Genomic DNA, 20,670 nt, shown 5'->3' on the forward strand with positions numbered 1-20,670 from the left:
TATATATATAATTTTGGACTGGTTAGACAGTTGTATTTCGAGCCCATTATGTTGTAAATAATTAAAAATTTAAATAGAATAAATTAACGTCTTCAGTCAGGCTTCAGTCAGTCAGTCAGACAAAAGAGTAATTTACTCTTTTGTCTGTTAAAAAGGGAAGTGTGCATTACATAATCTTTTATAGTGATTATTACCTGTGAACACAGTCTTTTATTTCCCGGAACAGCAGTCAACAACAACACTGCAACCAACCGCATATCCATCCATCAACAGTCAAATTTAGTTTGCTCAAGTCAAACTGGCTGAGCGGCTTCTTGCAGTGAAAGAGATCTGGCTGCTACGAGCAGCTACTGGTGGGTTCCTGCCCGGATGTATGAGTTGGAAATAGCGCCGATGTGAGAGGGTGGGGCCTTGGAGGTTGCTCACTGGAAGTACAAGACCAACAGGTTTTCACCAATTCTGCTGTGCTGGAAGATAGGATTACACAACAAACCCCAAAACACACTAACCAAACATTTATTAATCCTGCTTTGGTAAAGTTATGAGAAGATCTGAGAAAACCTTGAGTAAATCATGCAAACTGTGATGTTCAGAGCAACAAACGGATCACAGAATTGCATTACGTCTCCAGATTTGTATGGTTCTTCAACTAGAGAAGAACATGCATGCTTTGTCAAAAATGACCATGATCACAACCACATGTTCGAGAGGCAACATGAAAGAGTTATTGATGCCTTCATGCACCACGCAGCATAATAAAGCAAGAGCAAATATTGCCCAGACTTGAATGAACAATGAACAGCAGGATTTTCCATCGCCTGGTTTGTATTTTGATCAATTTTTTTTATTTATTTTGCAAACCATTACAACTGAAAGAAGATATAAAGCTTTAAAAATGTTTTCATAAATTAACATGTTGCTAGACTTGTCAAAAAAAAAAGCAACCTAAATGTGTCTATCTCCTTAACGTTTTGATAAATCACTCAGTTCCTTGTTGCATGAAAGAGTCCCCATCGCTGGTCTCCGCTTTTAGAGCGATCCAGCTTTTCCCGCCATCCGTTAACTATTGCAGAATAATCCTCCTCGGAAAATTCCTGCAAAGTAAATAGCAGATCGAAGGATATTAGTAAGTCCTCCGAAGTTAAGTAAAACTTGTGCAAGTAAGTAAATCCCCCAAGCTGCTCTGCAAACTAACCTGGATAAATTCCTCTTTAATGTCCTCTGCTCTCTGCAGCTCAGTCTGGATCACTTGGATGAACTGGGCTGTTCGGTCTTCTACTCGAACATTGCAGAATCCAGCTTCCTGAATGAACTGCATCAGAGAGAAGGGGGGACGGTGAGTAAGAGTGGAAACAGCACCACCTCCTGGATAACTGTAGTATAACGTCTCGTAGAGAATGAACAAAACCGTTTTTCATTGGAGTCACGCAAAAATCCTAACATACTGTATAAAATGTCTTTCAAAGGCTCTGGAAGGCATTAGTAGGTTTGACGTCGTTGTAAGTTGTTTTGGTCTGATGCAGCGTTGCCTTTAGGCAGCAGTGCGTCTAGCTGGAGATTAGTCTGTACAAGAATTTCACCAAAAGTGATTGACAGTGGTTCTTGCTTCAGTAGCGCCCTCGGCAAGCTTCTCCTCCTGCCAACCCCAGAGTCTACTGCAGCAGCTGGTGAAAACACAATTTCTTCACTTTTCTTGGTTGGACGTAGATAAAGGTACGACACAGGGTAAGTGGTGCCACAACAGAACCTGACCCCTCCATTCTCAGCAGCAAGTGGGAGTGCCTGCTCATATGACACATAAATAAGTATTTTTTTTTAAATGTGTCTTGACCTTTGTCTTTATTGCTCTCTTTGCTGATGATTAACAGATTCATTTCATTTGAGATGTATCATCTTATTTTCCAGATATTTCTTTTTATTATTATTGCAGCAGGAATCTAATCAACAACTGATATTTCCATCTCAGAACGACTAGTTTTAAAATGTCCTGGTATGTCATGAAAGCTCACTCTTCTAATATTGAACCAAACTACACAGCAGTGGGAAGTGCTGATATATAAACCTGCTGGTTTACCTTGCCATACTCTGACGGTGTGTAGAGGATGTAACCTCTCTGTTTGACGTAGGCCTCAAATACTGGAGTCCATGGCTTCTCCCCGCAGCAGTAGTCGCTGATCAGCAGCTGACCTCCTGGCTTTAACCAGGACTGGATGCAAAGAAGCAGAAAAGTTACTGATCATATGGCAAAAGGAATGAAAGAATAATCGTGACATGAACTTTTCATATTTTTCTTATGCTTGTCTCACAAACAAATCAACGTAAGTATAAGATAAGAAGATGATTAAAATTCTCACGTGGAAGCGTTTGAAAAGAGCCACTTTGTCATCTATGTGCAAAATTGTGTCTCTGCTGTAGATCACGTCGAATGAACCTTCTGGAAACGTCCTCTTAGTAGCGTCTGCCACCTCGAACTGCACCTAAGGAAGCGCCAACAGCTTAGACATATTTTGTTTCATGGTTGTACAGTGGTGCACGCTTATAACAAAGGAGCTGCAGAGGCAACTCTCTGATTTTTAATATGAAAAGTAAAAGGAAATAAACGTGATCCATACTGATGGCAGCTTCTCCGCTCTTGCCCTTTCAATGGCAATGTCGACCATGTTGTCGGACAAATCCAAGCCAAGCACTTCCACCCCAAACATCTGCAGAACAGCATAACATTTGCTTTCCTTTTAGTTTTTGTAATCATTTTGATGATGCTGATGTTTCTCCTGGTTTTGTTGGTCTTACTTTTGCCATGTAGAAATCTCCTCCTCCAATTCCACAGCCTACATCCAGAACCTTCTGTCCACGCTTCAGGTTCAGCAGGTCCACAAACTCCTGTTGGGAAAATTATTAAATCTTTAATTTGCTAAAATATCAAATCCTCAGCCAACTATTAAACATTTTATTATGCGTTTTGCTTTCTTTCAGCATTTTGCCTTCTTTCTGAAACATCTTTAATTTTTTTTTTTTTTTTTACCTTGGTTGTGCTGGGTCCACCTGTGCTGACATAACCAGCCCCAAACATCTTTTCGTAGCGCAGGATGCCTCGTCTGGTGTACTGCTGGTTGTCCAGGAACTGCTGGAATGTGCCAAAACCATTCTGGGAATTGGAGGAGCGAGGAAGCTTCTGCAGAAGCCAACACATCTGGTTCGGATTGTTTTTCATCTGAGACAGCAGAAGGATGAAAGCAAGAAAATTTAATGAAAGAAAGACATGTTTTTTTTTTTTTAATCTAAACTTTTTACCACATTTTAAACATGTGAAGTATCACAGGAATTATCTGGAGATAAAGATTTAGCAATACCTCAACATAAGTCTGAACTCTCCTTTTAAAGACAATATCGAAACCAAAGTTTTGGCCTCCCTCCGGTGCCTCCACATGCACCGAGGTGGCCAAGTGAGTGTACTGTGCCTCGCTGCGGTAGCAGGTGGGGTTGAAATCTCTCTTGCAGTCGCCTTTAAAGAATAAAAAAAGTAATTATTTCTGTTGAATAATAATAATAATAATAAAAAAAAACACTCTATTCTTTAAATCTAAAGCCCAAATTATGATTTATATGGTTTGGGGAAAGCAAATTTAATTTCCAAGGCAATATTTCTTAATAAATTTAAATGTTCATCAGCTTAATTTCATATAAATTGGTTGTTTAAGCCATCTGCATAAAATGCAACATTTTACAATTGTAAAAGATTCATGAAAGTTTCCGGTTGACTCAGTACCTGAGCGGTGGTTGCAGGACTCTCTGAAGAAGAGAAAGGCACCTGGCTGCAGCCAGTTCAGCATTTTCTTCATGAAGGACTTCAGCTCTTCGTCACTCAGATACATCAGCAGCCAATTGGAGAAGATAAAGTCGATACTGAGGAAGTAGTTATATTAGTAACTCCAAAATGTGCAGCTTGACAGGAAATATATTCTATACAGGAGAGATTAGTGAGCATCGGTCATGGAAAGTAGGTATGACCTGCAGGAGGCGCTTTAAGATCTGATACATGAAATGTTTGATTAAATATAAACTCAGTTTAGTGAAACTGAGTCACAGTTTGCATTTCACCAAAAACTGTAGGTATAAGCTTCATCTGATTGTGTAACAGCAGAAGTCAGGAGATCATTTTCTGTGCCTCTTGTTTCTTTCACAACTGATTCACAGATCAGTCGTGATTTTTTTCATCTATTCTGCTTAACTTTCAGCAAGTCTGTACTCTTCACCCCTACCTGTGCTGGGGGATGTCCAGCTTTGTGACGTCAGCTTGGACGAAGCTGACGTTGCTATGGTGACCATTGTTCTGCCTGTTCTTGTCCACAAAGCTTTGCATGAAGTCCACCGCGGTCACATGGGCTGCCTTGGTCAGCAGGTGGCTGGTGAAGCGGCTGCAGAGGAACATGACAGTTTTCTATGAAACAAAAATGAAGTTTGATTCAAACAACTTTAACTGTAAGAATGAAGCATTTATAATATTGCTGCAGCTAAGAGTTATTTTTCTTGCATAGCGAACCTCTGGAATCTTTTAAAACAGACAAATATAGTTGTGTTTCATCGCCATAGTTAGGGGGAAAAAATTTTTGTGTCACCCTATATTCTGAGTAAGGCAGAGTATATGAATATTGAATAAACGTGACCCGACAACACAGCCTTGAGGAACCCCAGATGTGATCTTTGTTTATTCCGTTAAATAACTGCTCTGCCTTAAAATGAAATGTCTAGGACTAAATACATTTCAAGTTTGATAGATAAATATTAACCATGTAGACCTGCAGGTCATCAGAACACCATTTATTCAATGTTTCCTGGAACAAAACTAAAGAAGACAAGGCAGCATTTAATTTTCTTCCTCATACTATTTACAATAATGCTTTAGCTAAGGGCTTAAAACATTTACAGGGAGTAACTGAGCTTCATGCTCACCCAATCCCAGCTCCCAGCTCCAGCACTCTGCGTCCCTCCAGGGAAGGCAGCATGGACAAGATCTCGGGCAGCTCATGCTCTGTCAGCTCTTTGGCCCGGGAATCCAGCATCATCTCCTCCACGGTGGCGCCTTTGGAGTGCTCCTTCCAAAACTCTGTCATGTTACAACGAACTGTTGAGCAAACAGACTGCGTGAGCTGAAACTGAGGATTGGAAAAAAAATGTTAGTCAAATAAAAGGACAAACTTCGGTCAGATGAAAAGGAATTTATTGCCACGTCAATATTAAGTTGTTGTGTAATTTGAACTATTGAACTCTTTCCTGAGTCGCTGACATTAGATATGGGGAGGTAAAACGTAATGCTTCTGTGTATCTTGTCAATCATAATTCACCTTTCAACTAGTTCTTGTGTGTGTGTGTGTGTGTGTGTTCAGTTTAGTGATTATATTTTAAACAGGCGGTTCTTATAAAATGTCTTTTAAACATAAATCCACACTAACTCCCTGTCCAGCACACAGATTAACCTTTAATTGAACGGATTAGACAATCTTAAAACAGTACAGTGAAAATTGTATATGTGCCAAAGGCGAAAAACTGGATGATTTTAGCTGAATTTATAAGATTTACAGACCATTAGTAACATCAAATTAAAAATATATCACATGTCACATAATTTATTCTCTTTTGATCATCATTTGTTTAATATATTAAAAAAAAAACTTGATTCATTACTATTAATTAAAAAAGAACAATATTATCCGTATAACTGGGATAACTGCATGTTAACTCCTGAAAAAGCTTCAGGGATGTTTTGGCAGTCCAGTGCTCCCAGTAGGATTACTTCCACCAGCTGAGTGAACAATTACAACAAAACCACACAAGGCAACAAACTCCAGCTGGATCCAAACTTTGGTTTCATCATTTCCAGAAGACTTTCTGAAATCCTCCCAAAGAAAGCAAGACTTGTCTGTTCTCCTCATACCTTTTTCCATGGTGGTCTCTGGCTGATTAGCGCAGCAGGAAATAACAGGAATTAATCTCCAATGTCCATCCAGTGTGGCAGGTAATGCTAAGACTTTTTTTTTTTTTTTTTACAACTTGTAGCCCCTCCCAGACAAAGTGCAGATTTCAGCTCCCGTGGTCGCTCCTTAAATAAAAAGGTCAAAGTGGCGCGGATAGGAGGTGGTCTACATGTAGGCACCTGACCATTAGGATGCGTCCAATGCAGTGGCAGGGGAGGGTGTGCACATGAATAATCAAACAAGGACACGACTCACCACAGTGTGAGAGGCTCAGACTTCCCACCATCAAAAAAGCACCTGTGATAGCTGTCAGCCTAAGGCAGGATAGAGGCTGGGTGATGCACACTTACTTGTCATTTTGCACAACGGTCGGTCTATGTGATGCTTCCCAGCGACGGTCTGCCTCACTGGTTTTGTCTCACCTCATCAGGGTTGTGCTGACACCATAGGAAATGTCTCGTGGCATGTGCGAATTACGCAATGTTGCCTCATCCCGTTCGGGCTCAAAGCCAGGACAGCTGCACCGAGCCGTGTGAGGTTGAAGCTGCAGAATTTGCTAGAAAGTTCAAAGAGCTTTTCTCTTTGAATTTCTTACTAGTAAAATAAGAAGCAAATCAACATCAATTGTTATTATGTATCTTTATTTATTGAACAAAAGTTTTTCACTGTCTTGTTCAATCTATAGATATGGACTAACCTAGAGTTAGCAGAGTTAAACAAACAACAACAATATTAATAATAATAATAATAATAATAATAATAATAATAATAATAATAATAATAATAATAATAATAATAATAATAATAATAATAATAATAGCATTTTCCAAATAATACATGAGATTTTTTCACACACACAGGCACATTTTGTCATATTATAGTCACAAAGTTCAATGTATTTCACACGGATCTTGTATGATGGAGCAACACAAAGTGACATAACTTTGAAGTTGATTAAATTAATTTATACATTTAAAAAAATGATTTGTAAATATAAAAATCTAAGTTCCTTGCATGAGTTTTGTATACCTCCTTCTGCAGACAGTAATCTCTAGAACCATCTTCTTTAGCTCCAGTCATCTTTCCATCAGATCTGATCAGCTCCTTTGTCTCTGCTAAATAAAAGCTGGCCCACAGCATGATGCTCCTACCACCAGGTTGCTTGTTTTCTACCAAAAATAACATTTCAATGTACACCATATCAACTGTTACATTTTTAGGGAACTTTCAGCCTGTTTTTAGGCAAACTTTTAATGGGACATTTTATGCATTTCTTTCAATAACGGCTTTGACCTTCACAAAGACCAGATACTGTATATTATAGTTTTTCCATATTCAGATGATGGGCTGAACAGCATTCCATGAGATGTTCAAAGCTTTGGATATTTTGCTTTGAACATCTTTGAACAACTTCATTCCTTACATGCATGACATGTTTCTCTTTATGAAATGGTTTGTTTCAAAACAAACCTCAGAGGACTTTCTAGAGCAGATATTGTGGTTAAATTACATAAAAGCAACTTTCAAATGCAACAAGTTACATTGAATCTCCCTCATGGGTAGCAGATTAGGAGGGCCAGAAGCACTCCACACTTTTAAGATTTATATTTGTAAAAAAGAAAATCTATTAATTTTGTGTGGGTCACAGACATTTTCAGAACATATTTGTGTTTGTAATCTCACAAAATGTGGAAGAGTTCAAGCTCTACATGAATACATGAACAGTTCATTGTGTCTGAGTTTGGAAAAACTAAGAACGTCTGGATGCAGCGGTGAGTGAAGACGGTATTTTAAGGTGCCACAATTATCTGTAGTGCAGGTGGGGTGATAATTTTTTTCCCAGCTCACAGTTGTTTGTTCGGACAAAGCTGTAAATGTTTCACATTTATAAGCTTATTATTAGCTATCCATGCTTTAATTCTGTTTTTTTTTATTTGCCTTGTTATGTGTCAGGTTTTTCACTGTGATATAAGTCGTGTCTGAACTTTGACCCACTGAAAGTGAGTTTGGCTTTGAACTTTGTCACTGTTGTCTTTCTGTCATGCGTGGTGGAGAGCAGATAAGACAGTCATACCATAGGACGTGTACTGGCCTACTTCTAAGAGAACAGTGGCTTAAGTTTTTCGTTAACGATTCAGAACAAAAATGTGTATAAACTATTTTTTTTCTAACGTGGATGATGCGACACATTCAGAGTGATATAATACTGTAAATGGATCCTGTGAAAACCGTTTCTCAACACATGGGAAGATAAATGTTTTGGGATGAATTTAGTTGTGTTTTTTAGTGTTAGTTTTTAGCTTTTGGATTCCTTCTTCCTAATTTCATTGTTTAGTCTTCAGTGTCCTGATTGGACACAAATGACTGGTGATCCAGACTCTGCCAGCATATGATGCATTTTGTCATGCTGGCTATAGATGATGTAACATTTTCAGAAATAGTGAAAACTAATGGCTCATAATCATTTATCTGCCTTCTTGTTTTACACAAGTTGAAACTTAATGCAGTACCCAACTTTTAAAGTGTAACTTAGTTCATTGACATTCACAACAGCTACTTTTCTAACTTCCTTTTGTGTCCGGCTTTACTGCAGTGTTAACATGAACCAGTGCTTAAACAGGAACAATAGATTTGTATTGTGCTCTTTTTATTCCCTGTTGTGGAATTTAAGGATAAAAATTGATTAGTACTTGAATTGTTTTTTGCAGGAACTTAACTTTTTAAGTGTAAAGTTTTTGTTTATAGGTTCCTGTGTCCCTCAGCCTGGAATAAATTAATACTTTGAACATTTTTGTCTAATAAATTAGAATTTATTGATATTACAAAACATTATTTTCACCCTTTTCACATTTAGACATTTACAAAAAAATAACATTTTAGATTTTACAATGCATGATTTGTTTCCACAAGTTTATAACCTGACCATTTGTCTTTTTGTGAGGAATCGTGAATTGTGGAGTTTAGCTTACAGACCTCCCAGATAACTTATGTAAGTGTGTTTGTTGTAGAGCAGCGAGATCTCACTGTACCAACATGTTAGGTCCGGTTAAGTTCGGACTGACAGTCATTCAAGGGTCACTGCTTGTATTTCTAGGAAAAGAGGATTGATGAGAAGAAATTTGATCAATACTTAAATTGGTTTTGACTTACTCTCACAGCACAGATTATGTTTGAACCTTCACTGAATGAGTAACATGAGTGTAAGTTTTAAGTTTAAAGTTTCATGCATGAGTTTATGAGCGATCCAACAATCCCTGCCAGTGGATGCTGTATTCAAATAAGTAAAAACATTTATTGCTTCATGACATTCTGTGGCTGCTAATGATGAGGTTATCTTATAAATGGCGAATGTTATAAATTCTTACACTTTCTTAAATGTTGCCCAATGCTGACTGTCTTGTCTTTGTTTTTGGTTTTTCCTCCCAAAGTACTGATACTTTGCATCTAGCTGTTTCTCTTTCCTGGATGTAGTTATTTGCTAATCAAATTCTCTTAGTGGTTGATTGTGGAAGATAAGCGCTCAAACTAAACCTGGTTCTGCTGGAGGTCACTTCATGCTGCCAGAGGGTGGTTCCTCCCCACTGTTGCCCCATGCTTACTCAGGATCAGCTCAGCTGCTTTGATGAATTTGACTGTATTGGGATCAACTTGGCAAGAAAAAATTAAACATACAGGCAAATAATGAGAGAGGTGCATTGGAATTATGGGTTATATACCATTCAACCCTAGATATAAACAAATGTGGAAAAAAACAACAATGACACATCACAAATTGGTTAAAATCAAGACAATACTTAGAATTAAATAAAAAATGTGTGTAGTTCAATTTTAAAATCTGTATGATTGGAGTAGTTTGAAAATATGGATTGACTGTGTTAAATTCATATTTAACACAGTCAAGCACAACTTATTGTGCTTCAGCCTGACCTTTGAACTCTGTCTGTCTCTGGGCGAATTTCCCAATATTCTTTCTGTACTGCTGTGTGTGTGTGTGTGTGTGTGTGTGTGTGTGTGTGTGTGTGTGTGTGTGTGTGTAGGCTGATAAGATCACATGACTTTCACTGCTACACTCAGCCTGCAGAGTTATCATGTTGGGATTTTTATCAGGAAACCTCAGAAAGACAGAAATGACGCATCCTCTTTACTGGAACCTGCCACTTCTCTCAGCTTGAATGGTTAAATTACACTGACATATTTATTTTGTTAACTGAGACATCGATGAAGAGAAACAGTAACAGTCTGCAACAATCTGAATACGTTTTAGATTTAGTTAGGTGTGGTTTATATTTTCATTTGTTTTTAACAAGGCTATTTCAATGAACAAAACTGAATTAAAAGAAAATCTATGTTATCTACAAGGCACTACATCTACATGGTATCTGTTTAATCTTTTCTTTTAACTAAAAAAAATAAACTTACCTTTATTTAAGTTTATTTTAAATAAATAAACTTAAATTGGTCACACAAACAGACCACTACCGAAACCTTATTTAACTTTTTTTCTGACATAATTTGACGTATTCAATTTAGAGCAGTCTCACCTTGGGCCACTAGATGTCAGTATATCTCTTGAACATGTGAATGAAATCAAACAAATTGTAGGTTCATATGCTGAGGCATCGATATGCAAAATTATTACATTTCAGAAACCAGACCTTATTGAATTTTATATATTTTATGTTATTTTTACACATTAAAAAAACATTTTCCTAGCAGATGAAAGTAGTGCTTATTGATAAAACTTCATACAAAGTTCTTCATAATTTATGTTATAAATCATACTTGAATGAAGACAAATTTACTAAACATCAGTTTAGGAACATTTAAACCAAATAATAATGCAACTTTTTTTTTAATACACATTTATTCAACATTTCTCATTTTTTTTGGTCCTGCTTTAGTTAAATAGCAAACATCATAAATATATTTATTGGAAAACAATAAATAAATAAATCACACATCAATAAAATAAGATCTTCAATGTTTTGTGTATTTTAGCATGACAACACCAGTGTCATAGCTGCTATTGAGAAAAAAAAATTGACATATTAAAGATGAAATTGAGCAGATCTTTGATTTTTGGAGCTGCAGCAACATTTGCAGACTGAAACAAGGTGTGATGATAATAACAGTCCAAGGTACGTCTCTCATAAATATTCACAAGGCCTTTGATGTAGAGATGTTTTGTTTACAGAGCTCTAAAATTAGTATGTCTTGGGACAGAAGAGCATCTTTGTTCGTTTCTCTTACGGCTGCTCCTAACAGAGAGAGACAGGTGCTGCTGCTATTACACATGCAGAGCTGAATAAAGCAAACATTTGCATTTCCCCGTGAAAAATGGAAAATTACCTGAGACGTATTGGATGTGCTCGGTCCCCAGGAGACAATCAAGTAATTGCTCTTCATTTGGACGCGAGTGCTCAGAAGCCATCATCGGAGAGAGGCAGAGAAAAAGTATTTTAGCTTTAAAGATTCATTGGAAACCTCACAAACTATCTTTAGATGTTCCACATTTGCGGATTCTTCAGGGAAAAGTCAAGGAAAACATTGAAGAGTTCGTACTACATATAATGTGTTAGATGTATGCATTTTCTGAAATATTTCTTCTGTCTGTACATCCGTTTCTTCTTCTTCCATCTCCGTTTTAATGCTATTTACAACTGACTGAATTCTCTGCACAGCTTCATTGAATCCAACATTTTTCTCACCTGTCAAGTACCAGTAGTTGTGTCAAGACACAGAGGTTGTAAACAGATCCTCCTGAAGCACAACAGCTTTCAGAGCTCATGTCAGTATATCAATTTATGAAAGGTAAAATACAGAGAATTTGCTACCATGCTGGTTTCCTCCAAGTTTTCTCTATTGGCATGGGAGATAGAGCGAGTTTAAAATGGACAGAAATAACATGAAGTACTGATGAATGCTTGATCTTGGGATCATGATGGATCAGCAGAATGGAGACTTGAGTTATATTTTTCAAGTTATTAATGTGTGTGTCAATTGGAAGGTCATAATAGATCCGTCACTTGTCGTCTTCTCTTTCATGACTTGATGCAATCTGCTCCTTACAAAGATAACTCCTTGGTGTTAGAAGGTCAACTGACTAATTGTTCTCTCTCCCATGTGAGCAAAAATGTTCAAATAAAACGTTTCTTTGTCACAATCATTTTTACATGCAATAAACTAAGTATAGGATATTTTAGCAAAACAAATTGGTCTGATTTTTGTATAAAGGGGGTCTCTAAATCATGGCAGAGCTGAAAGTTGAAAATCATATGTGCAGTATTAAATGAAAGGCAATGTTCTAAATATTCACTTTTTCTTTGTCAAAAAAATGGCTTTTTGTTCATTCTCAGCAACAAGAACAATATATGGGTCACCCTTTCTTCAAAATTCTTGCAATATTCAGTAAGTTGAATAAGTTAGAAACTTCCAATATAGCTTTTTTTTATTATTCAATTGATGTCACTGGAAAGCAAAACACACAGTTAATAAAACATGAACACTTTGTGTTGTACTTGGGATTTCATATTTTAAGAAGAGCTTGCTTGTCTGAGCTTTTTAGGGCTCACATATGTGAAAATCTCAAACTGAAATTGTTTTAAAAGTGTTGATCTGAATAAAACGCCTGTACTAGTAGGTCAGTATCTTTGACTTGTGGTCATTTGCTCCACTAAATGATAGATTTTTCTAAAGAAACAGAGCAGATTTTTATGAGTCAATAATTTGTTGAGAGATAAATACATAAATAATAGTTCAGCAAAAAACATTTCTGCAAACTTGAGAAAACTGACAAAAACCAAATATTAAGCTCCAACTCATGGCCTGCTTTTGAGAAATATGGCTGAAAATAACATGCCCAAAATGAACTGAATGTATCTCAAGAACTACTGAGTTTATTTTAATTGTTTTGGTATCAAAACAAAGGCAAGACCCTTTGTTTTGCATTGCAACTATTAAAACATATCAGCTGTAATTTCTAACTTCCAGCTTTCTAAATGTCCTAGCAAAACAGGAAGATATGTTTGCATTTTAAAAAAATTTAATTTTATAAGACGTTAAAACATGAGATAGCTTCGTAAATGACCAATAAATAATGTGTGCTCAAAGTAAAATGTCAAAAACAGAAAACCCTCTCTGAATAAGGCAAACACATGAATTCCCAGAGTGTGTAGGTTCTGAATTTTAGAGTCATAAAATCTGAGCTCAGCAGGAATGACCTTTTCGCTTAACAAACAGAACATGCAGAACGCTGACGTATTCATAATTAATCCCAAAACTATGTTCGTTCATCATCTGACCTTTATGAAGCATTGCTGCACCCAACAAAGACTTCAGGTTTGCTCCCTTTCCTCAGACACCGGAGACATGCTGGATAGAAAATATAAATCATTCAGAACACCTACGGCTACGTAGGAGGGAAAACTTTGAAAAATGCAATAAAAAACCCCCCCAAAAAACTCTGGTGTGTATTTTATATATATGTCTGCAGCTGGGACATCTGAAAAATGAATGCTGAAGCCACCTGAGATGTACCATCGAAGCGTGTGAGGTTGTTAAGAAATCACGGTGACAAAAGGTTCATGTTACACAGCAGAGGAAAGTTGCAGGACTTTTTCCCCCGTGCCTCAGGAAGCCGGTTCGCTACGTGAGCATGATCCGATACAAAGAGCATCTAGTTATGCTGGCAGATCCTGCAGAGAAAGTTATAGAGACAGTGTGATGTCATGGCTGTAATCAAAAGAAACAACAGAGCTCAAACAAGCAAATAATGCTATTCATTCTGCATTTAAAAACGTCAACGATCTGCAGTAAATGTCTTTGTATGGTAGTTAATTGGGCAAGAATTGTTTTAGAAATGGTTATTTTTTTAATGACATTATTATTATTATTATTATTATTATTATTATTATTATTATTATAAAAACACCCAGGGCTAAAACCATTCAGATGAAAATGTAAGATGTAAGATTTTTTTGGCACATTATGGGTTTATAAAATAGTACTTTGTATTTGTTTTCTTTGTGTGATGTTGTTAATTTACCAAAAATAAAGTGAAAGGGAATATTATTCCACTCTGCTGGAGAGTTCTAGATAGTTTCTGGATTATCTGTTTATTCTTTTTACACGTTGATATATAATACAAAAGTTGTTTTGTTACTTTTGAAATTTCTTGGTATTCATTTTGTTTTCTCTCGTAGCCAGAGGAAAATAATTATACAATGTCAATGCCTGCTTGTCTAAAGACAATCATATTTTTGGATTGTTGAAGGAAGTCAGAGACCATCCATACATGAACAAAGGAAACTATGAAAACAATTTTTAAATGAATTAGGATCACCAAAATTAAAATACAGAATTGCCAGATAATGAAAGAAACCCTTTTGATTCTATTGTCATACCTATTTTTTTTTTTTTTTTTACATCTAGAAGTTCACTGATAATGAAAACGACACACAATTAAATAGTTTGGGAAAGCTAAGAAGTTGATGTCATGACTTTCTACCTTTATAGTGTTTAATTTAAACGGAGGCACAATTATTTATGTATTTTACAAAGGTTAGAATATGCTGCTTCCCTGTGTGAAACCAGGGCGATACTAAAATAAATCTGGTAATATATCAGAAGAAAACATTGTGAATATTATGTTAAATCTGGAGGAAAACAGAAGATCCTTGTAAGCTTGAGAACCCCATCCAATCTTTGAAATACGAATGTGGCAGTATCATGTTGTGGGCTGGTTTGTTGTGGGAGCCTTTAACTAAATATATTGAATCATGGGAAAAGAATAAAGGATATTGAAGCAACATCTTAAAATATGTGCCGGGAAGTTAATATGTGTCAAGATAACCCTGAGCATATCACCAACTCAACTGCAAAGTAGTTTAAAAACAATGAAGTTAATGTTTAGTGGTTATTACAAAGCCTGAGACACATGGAAAATGTGTGAGCAGAGCTGAAAAGGTGTGTGTGTGTGTGTGTGTGTGTGTGTGTGTGCGCGCGTGAACAAGTCAGCCTTTCTTACTCCAGTTCCTGCAGAAGAGAACGAGCTACTATTGTGAAAAGTTTATGGAAGGATACAGAAAATCCAATGAAAGTCATAGAACTTAAAAGGCCGTTCAACCAGATAGTGTGGAAAAAAATGCAAAATTACTTTAGGATTTGTAACAAACCCATGAGCCTTAGTCTGATTTATTATGTCCCTTTATATAGTGTATGCAAATATATGGTTTAGCACCCGTCGACCGCTATATTTCTTTACCAAATTACATTTCCCCGTACATGCAAGTTTTACTTTGGTTTGATACTTTGGCCTCAGTGTGACCTTCAAGGAGCAAGTCAACATGAAAACCTTTAAGCCTCAAACATGGCACATACAGTACAGAACATGATCTGTTCTCCACAGGATCAAACTCAGCTGAAGTGACATGTGAATCGATGCAGAGTGTTCAAAGAAGCTCAGTACTGAGAAAAATCTGCTATATGAGCTTAAAGTGTAAATATATTGCTGCTTTATACCCAAATGAAGTGATTTTATGTCATATGTATTACAAAACATTTTACATAAGAAATGCAAATGTTGTCGTCACATGTCTAATATGCACACATTAAAAAAAATCAATAGGCAAGGAAAACTGCACAATAAATATTGAATGAATTAATAAGTAAGATACATACTACTGTACAACAGATGGCAGTATGGACCTCTTAAACTAAGCTGTATGATGCATCTGAGATGCAGAATTGCCCGAGATATTTACTTCTCAGAACAAACCAGTTATTAAATATCTTATAAAGGTTTTCTTCCTTTTCTCTTTTAATCTTTGAGGAAGTATCTGCATCAGCAGCATCCCCTGTTTTACTGAAAGATCAGTTTTTCCATCCTCCGGAAAGAGGAGGTTCATCAGGAAGTGGAGTTTCACCCTCATATAAGAGCTACTCAAATTAGATCGGTCATCTCAATTTCCATTAAAAGTTTAGCAAGGTCAGAAGCAAAGTAAATGATAAAAATAATTTTTTTTGTAATATATCTTTCCCTTGAAATTGCTCGATTTCGATCAAAAGAAATTCTTCGTTATTTGCTGGTGTCCCAATGCTAAAATAATAATAATAATAATAAAGTATTCCAAAATGAACATATGAAAAGATAAAGTTTTGGCTGATTTCACTTATGTACTCTGGTGAATATTTCCTTTGTTTCTGGATCTGCTGGGTAGCTGGAAAACAAATCAGATATTTTTGTCCTAAATTTGCCTGAGGGCACAACATGCCTGAAGCAAAACCTAATACAGACAAGGATGGCAACAAATAAGCTAATTAGTAAATTAGAAAAGAGTGTGTTATTAACCCACGTCTATAGAAATGTAGACACCAGTCTCAAAAAGTGTGCAACATCTTTTTCAGAGTATTTAGAGAGATGCATCAGCTACCAAAGCAGAATGTAAAGCTAACACATATTCCTTAAAAACATTCTTGTAAATGTTTTTTTCAGAAGTGACAAGATTAGTGGCCAGGTAAGCCTGAAAAATGGCAAAAACATTTTGGTATAATACATTTTGGTGTTAATTTTCAGAAAATTTGGTGTGTTTTCATAATCTAAACATGAATTGTTCCAATTATATTTCCTAAAAAAGAAAACTGTCCCAAAAAAGTAAAGTTTTTGAAAGTCAACTCAACATATTTTAGCTTACAAGGAATATTAACTTAGTGCTTGACCCTGATGCTAACCTTCAGTAAGTTTAATAAAAAATACTTGCACAGTTTATGGGAGTACACAGTCATTTTCTATTTTGTTGGTAACAGCTAAGGAGAAATGCCGTGTGGCACTCTGACCCCACACACAACCCAGTTAATAACTTCAACCAACCATTAAGACTAACAAATCTACACATTTGAAAAATTCCCTTGGATGAATATATAATCAATATTCTATTCTGTTTTGTAACTGACAAGGGAAAATAATTTGTTTTCAAGCTTCTCTCGTTATTATTCTGCCAGGAAGCTGACTTTTGTTCTCCTCGTCTTTCCCTGTCTGTATTCCTTGTCTGTCTCTTCCTCTCTGTGCTGCTGCAGGTGTGGCCTCTAAATCCCAACAGATCCTCCTGACACGCCTGATCCTTATCAGACTCATTAGCAAGCAGTAAATCTTCTGAGGATTTTTCCTTGACTTTTGCCAGGCTTCTTGCATTCACCAGCTGTGTAAGTCTCAGACCAAAGCCTTGCTTCATGCTAGTCCTTGTTAGTTGTGTTTTTATACCTTATTATTTCCATTTTTCTTAGATCAAGCTGTCCTGCTTGTGAATTTGCCAACAACTCTATGCTCAGCAATACCCTGACAATGAGTGAATTTTTTTCCCCAAATAAATCAGCATTGCCACAAAGCTGAATTATTGAAAAACAAGCAAAACTATGATGTATTAGACACACAACCCACAAACTTGTACCTAAAACAAGACGCATATTAATTGATGCTTAAGAACTTTATGTGGTCAATGAGTTTTTTAAAGCGCTGAGCTAAAACAAGTCCTACTTGTGCTTTTCATTCCGCCTCTACCATTACCTTTGGTAAAACGGGACACAACCCCAGCAAGCCCCTTTTCTTTCCCCCACTGGGTTGCAACTCAAACTTGAATCTATATTCATATTGCATCCAATCGTAAAAGTCAGCTGCGACCAATTTTGCACAAACACTACAAATCTGGATCTGCAATTACCAGCTTTAAAACTTGAAAATCTCTTTTACAGGCCAGGGCCACTGGGGCAAAAGTAATTACACAATCTGTGGAGGTGTCATCAGCACATAATTTCTGTGGTCGCTCAGACATGAAGGGGACCTTGAGAGGTGTGTGTGTGTGTGTGTGTGTGCGTGTGTGTGTGTGTGTGTGGAAGAGGGTTTGTGTGTCCCTGCACCCCTCATAGGGCTTTGCAAGCGGCTGACTGTCAAAGTGTGGAAATGTGATCGGTAATGAGAGACGCTGTTCTTAACATGATTGATTCCAGATGCCCTTGCAAACAATCACAGTCAACAACAAACTGATATATGACAAAGAACGATGGTGGAGTGGATGAGATTTGACAATTTACTGAAGCCGCTCTTATTGACTAAGAAAACACTGTGTAGAAAAAAATGGAAACAGGAAGCATGCTGAGGGACTGATGGATAGGAATGAACAAACCTCACAATATGGCAAATGCTTGTTAGAATAACAACAACTAGGGCTTGCAGTAGAAAAACTAAAAGGATGTTTGTCATTTACTTTTATAGTGAATTAATTTTATCATTGGTGTGTTGGGTAGTTGTTTGAAACACATAGCAAAAGACGGGTTTAAATTAAAATATATTGCGAAAGAACGGCTCAGTCAAAGTACAAAAATGCAGTTGAAAATTCATGGTCATGCTGATTTATATCTATATTTAATTTAACTCACAAATTACCCAAATTAATTAAGGAGCACAAAGTTTCTTGTGATTCCAAGAGTTTCAATTTTCAAAAATTCTAAATTTTGTTGTTATGAGAAACTTTTTAATTATAATGAAATTCACATTTCAACAAAACCAAAAATTAAAGAAGTCATAATCTGTCAGAGGAATGTATCTTAATATCTTGTCAAGAGAAAATTTCTCATTATAAAGAAATACTGCATCTAAATTTGTTTCTCAACTCACACAGTTAAATATGTAACATTGCTAAGAAAATGTATCATTTTCTTTAGATCTTCAGATGTGCAAAGCTGGGAGAAACATGCCCCCAAAGACTTACAGCTGTACCCACAGAGAAAGGTTATTTTACAAAGTGTTCACTCGGGGGCTGAATACAAATGAATGCCAGTCACACTTTCCAGTTTTTTATTTGTAAAAATGTATTATTTTCCTTTTTATTTATAGCTGTGCACTACCTTGTGTTGGTCTATCACATAAAATCCCTAATATGCTGATGTTGGCATGAGCAGCAACTGCCAAGATGTTTGACTGGTTATTAAATTACATTGACGCTCAGAATAATCTCATCATTATCAGAAAAAAACAAATAATGTTGGGTGCAACACATATTTGATGCAACAATTGTGTCACATAATCAAAGTTACACAATTATTTTTAGACTTTTGACAATCTAGTTTGCTGCAGCTGACCAAATACTTTTTTATTATTGTCTTACTTTCAATATAAAAGTTTTTCTGCACCATCGGCTCCCTGTGGTTCAGTGTTTACTATTCCCAGCCTCGTCTCATACGTCTCAATAAATTATCTCAATAACATTGGGAGAAGAAAAAATATATATATTTCACAAGAAGAATAAAAACTTTCTGCTGATGTTTCTTAAACATTGTTTTTTTCATTTTTAACCACAGTTTCAAAAGGTTTGGTACGCAGACAAATGTAAAACCATGTTTGATTGATTTCTCATTTTTGAAACGGTAGACCAAACTCAATCTCTTGTTTTATGTGAAAGATCGATCTTTGGAGTGTATGAAAGCTTTCAGGATTTATTAGACTGCACTGTAATCACTTCTTCTCCCAAAAGGCTACTGAATTACAAGGCTTTATGATAATTTATGGGCTTAGCTCTTAAGAAACTTTTATCCATTCCAAGAGTTGGAAGTGTAGAGTAAGGCAGAGGTTTTAGCCGCAGTGGTCACACTGATCAAGATCAATCTTTTAAAAACTGTTCCTGCCTCTACAGTCACACAGCTTAAGATAAACTGAGGCCAGTGTTTGCTAAAACTCATTACTGAATGAAAGAACCAAATATCCACTCAAAAAATTTGAAAATAAATTTGCAAACAGAGGAGACAAAGTGACCAGCCTTTTGCATCACACTTCCATGTTGACTTAGGTCCAGATATCATGTGTGATATGTTTCTTCTTTTTCTTTTTTAAACTTTAGCTGATTTTTAAAATATTTTTAGTTTTCTGGTATATCAGAACCCAGGTCTACTGCAACGGAAACCTTTGCACAAATGCAGGAATCGTTCGCAGAAAGATCCACTTTATGATAGCGGAAGATATGCAGGCTCTGTTTATTATTTATTATTATTTTTTACAAACTTTACAATTCACTTGTGCTCGGATATGTAGCACAAGTGAATTGTATATTCATGTCATGTCCTCAGTTAAAATCTACATAAAACTGAATTTAATTTTTCAAAAGTAAACAGAAAACAGCTGAGAACCCGGCAACCAAGGAACAATGATGCGACATTTGAAACCCAAAAGTTGGGCACTAACAAATTCAAATAAGGCCATTTAAGAGAAAATTAGTAATGGAAAATTCTCCAGCTGAATATCTCACTAAATAATACCTGGCGAATTTTTTTAGTGAGGGGGAGAAAGAAACCCTGCCTAAGAACAGCAACAAACCTGAAACCTATCCAGAAATTTAAAAGCACAATGGGAATCCAAGCTTCTCTGTAATTCATGACGGTGGCTAATAATCACTTTTGAAGAATTGTAAAATAAATTAATAAAAAAAAAAATCCTGCTTGCATGTTGACATGTAATCTGTGCTCCGGTTCTGACCAGTCCTCTTACACCAATGAGCATGAGCCAATTTCTTCCAAAACTTTCATATTAGTGATCTCTGCAGTGACTGGATAGGTTTTACTTTGTGCCACACAATCTGTCCAGGTTTTTTTTTATGAATCAAAGGAAGCTCAGCTGGTTGCAAAGAGTCTAACTTTGCAGCAATGCTTTATACTG

The 20,670-nt window shown here is 36.3% G+C and overlaps 1 protein-coding gene and 1 long non-coding RNA gene across 2 annotated transcripts; one reads left to right on the forward strand and one right to left on the reverse strand.

The window, feature by feature from the left end:
- The first annotated feature begins 6 nt into the window (after positions 1-6).
- Positions 7-1,055, forward strand: LOC107836000 (uncharacterized). The gene is made up of 2 exons (XR_001661850.1): positions 7-142; positions 207-1,055. It is a non-coding gene; the product is annotated as an uncharacterized LOC107836000 (long non-coding RNA).
- pmt (phosphoethanolamine methyltransferase) lies at positions 823-6,100 on the reverse strand. Its single transcript, XM_007550377.2, has 12 exons — positions 5,933-6,100; positions 4,951-5,122; positions 4,260-4,415; positions 3,767-3,903; positions 3,351-3,502; positions 3,023-3,211; positions 2,791-2,880; positions 2,613-2,702; positions 2,355-2,477; positions 2,075-2,206; positions 1,196-1,312; positions 823-1,094 (listed from the first exon to the last, which is right to left on the reverse strand). Exons 1-12 carry the CDS (start codon positions 5,940-5,942, stop codon positions 984-986), a joined length of 1,479 nt encoding a protein of 492 aa, XP_007550439.1. The 5' UTR covers positions 5,943-6,100; the 3' UTR covers positions 823-983.
- Between the last annotated feature and the right edge of the window lie 14,570 nt (positions 6,101-20,670).

This window comes from Poecilia formosa, unplaced genomic scaffold (assembly GCF_000485575.1).
Source record: "Poecilia formosa unplaced genomic scaffold, Poecilia_formosa-5.1.2 Scaffold35, whole genome shotgun sequence".
Classification (NCBI taxonomy): Eukaryota; Metazoa; Chordata; class Actinopteri; order Cyprinodontiformes; family Poeciliidae; genus Poecilia; species Poecilia formosa.

Coding starts and splice junctions, on each gene's coding strand:
- pmt (XM_007550377.2), bottom strand. Junction 3,212..3,350: donor GAGTTCAGACTTATGTTGAG/GTATTGCTAAAT, acceptor CTGCTGTCTCAG/ATGAAAAACAATCCGAACCA. Junction 1,095..1,195: donor TTAAAGAGGAATTTATCCAG/GTTAGTTTGCAG, acceptor TTTACTTTGCAG/GAATTTTCCGAGGAGGATTA.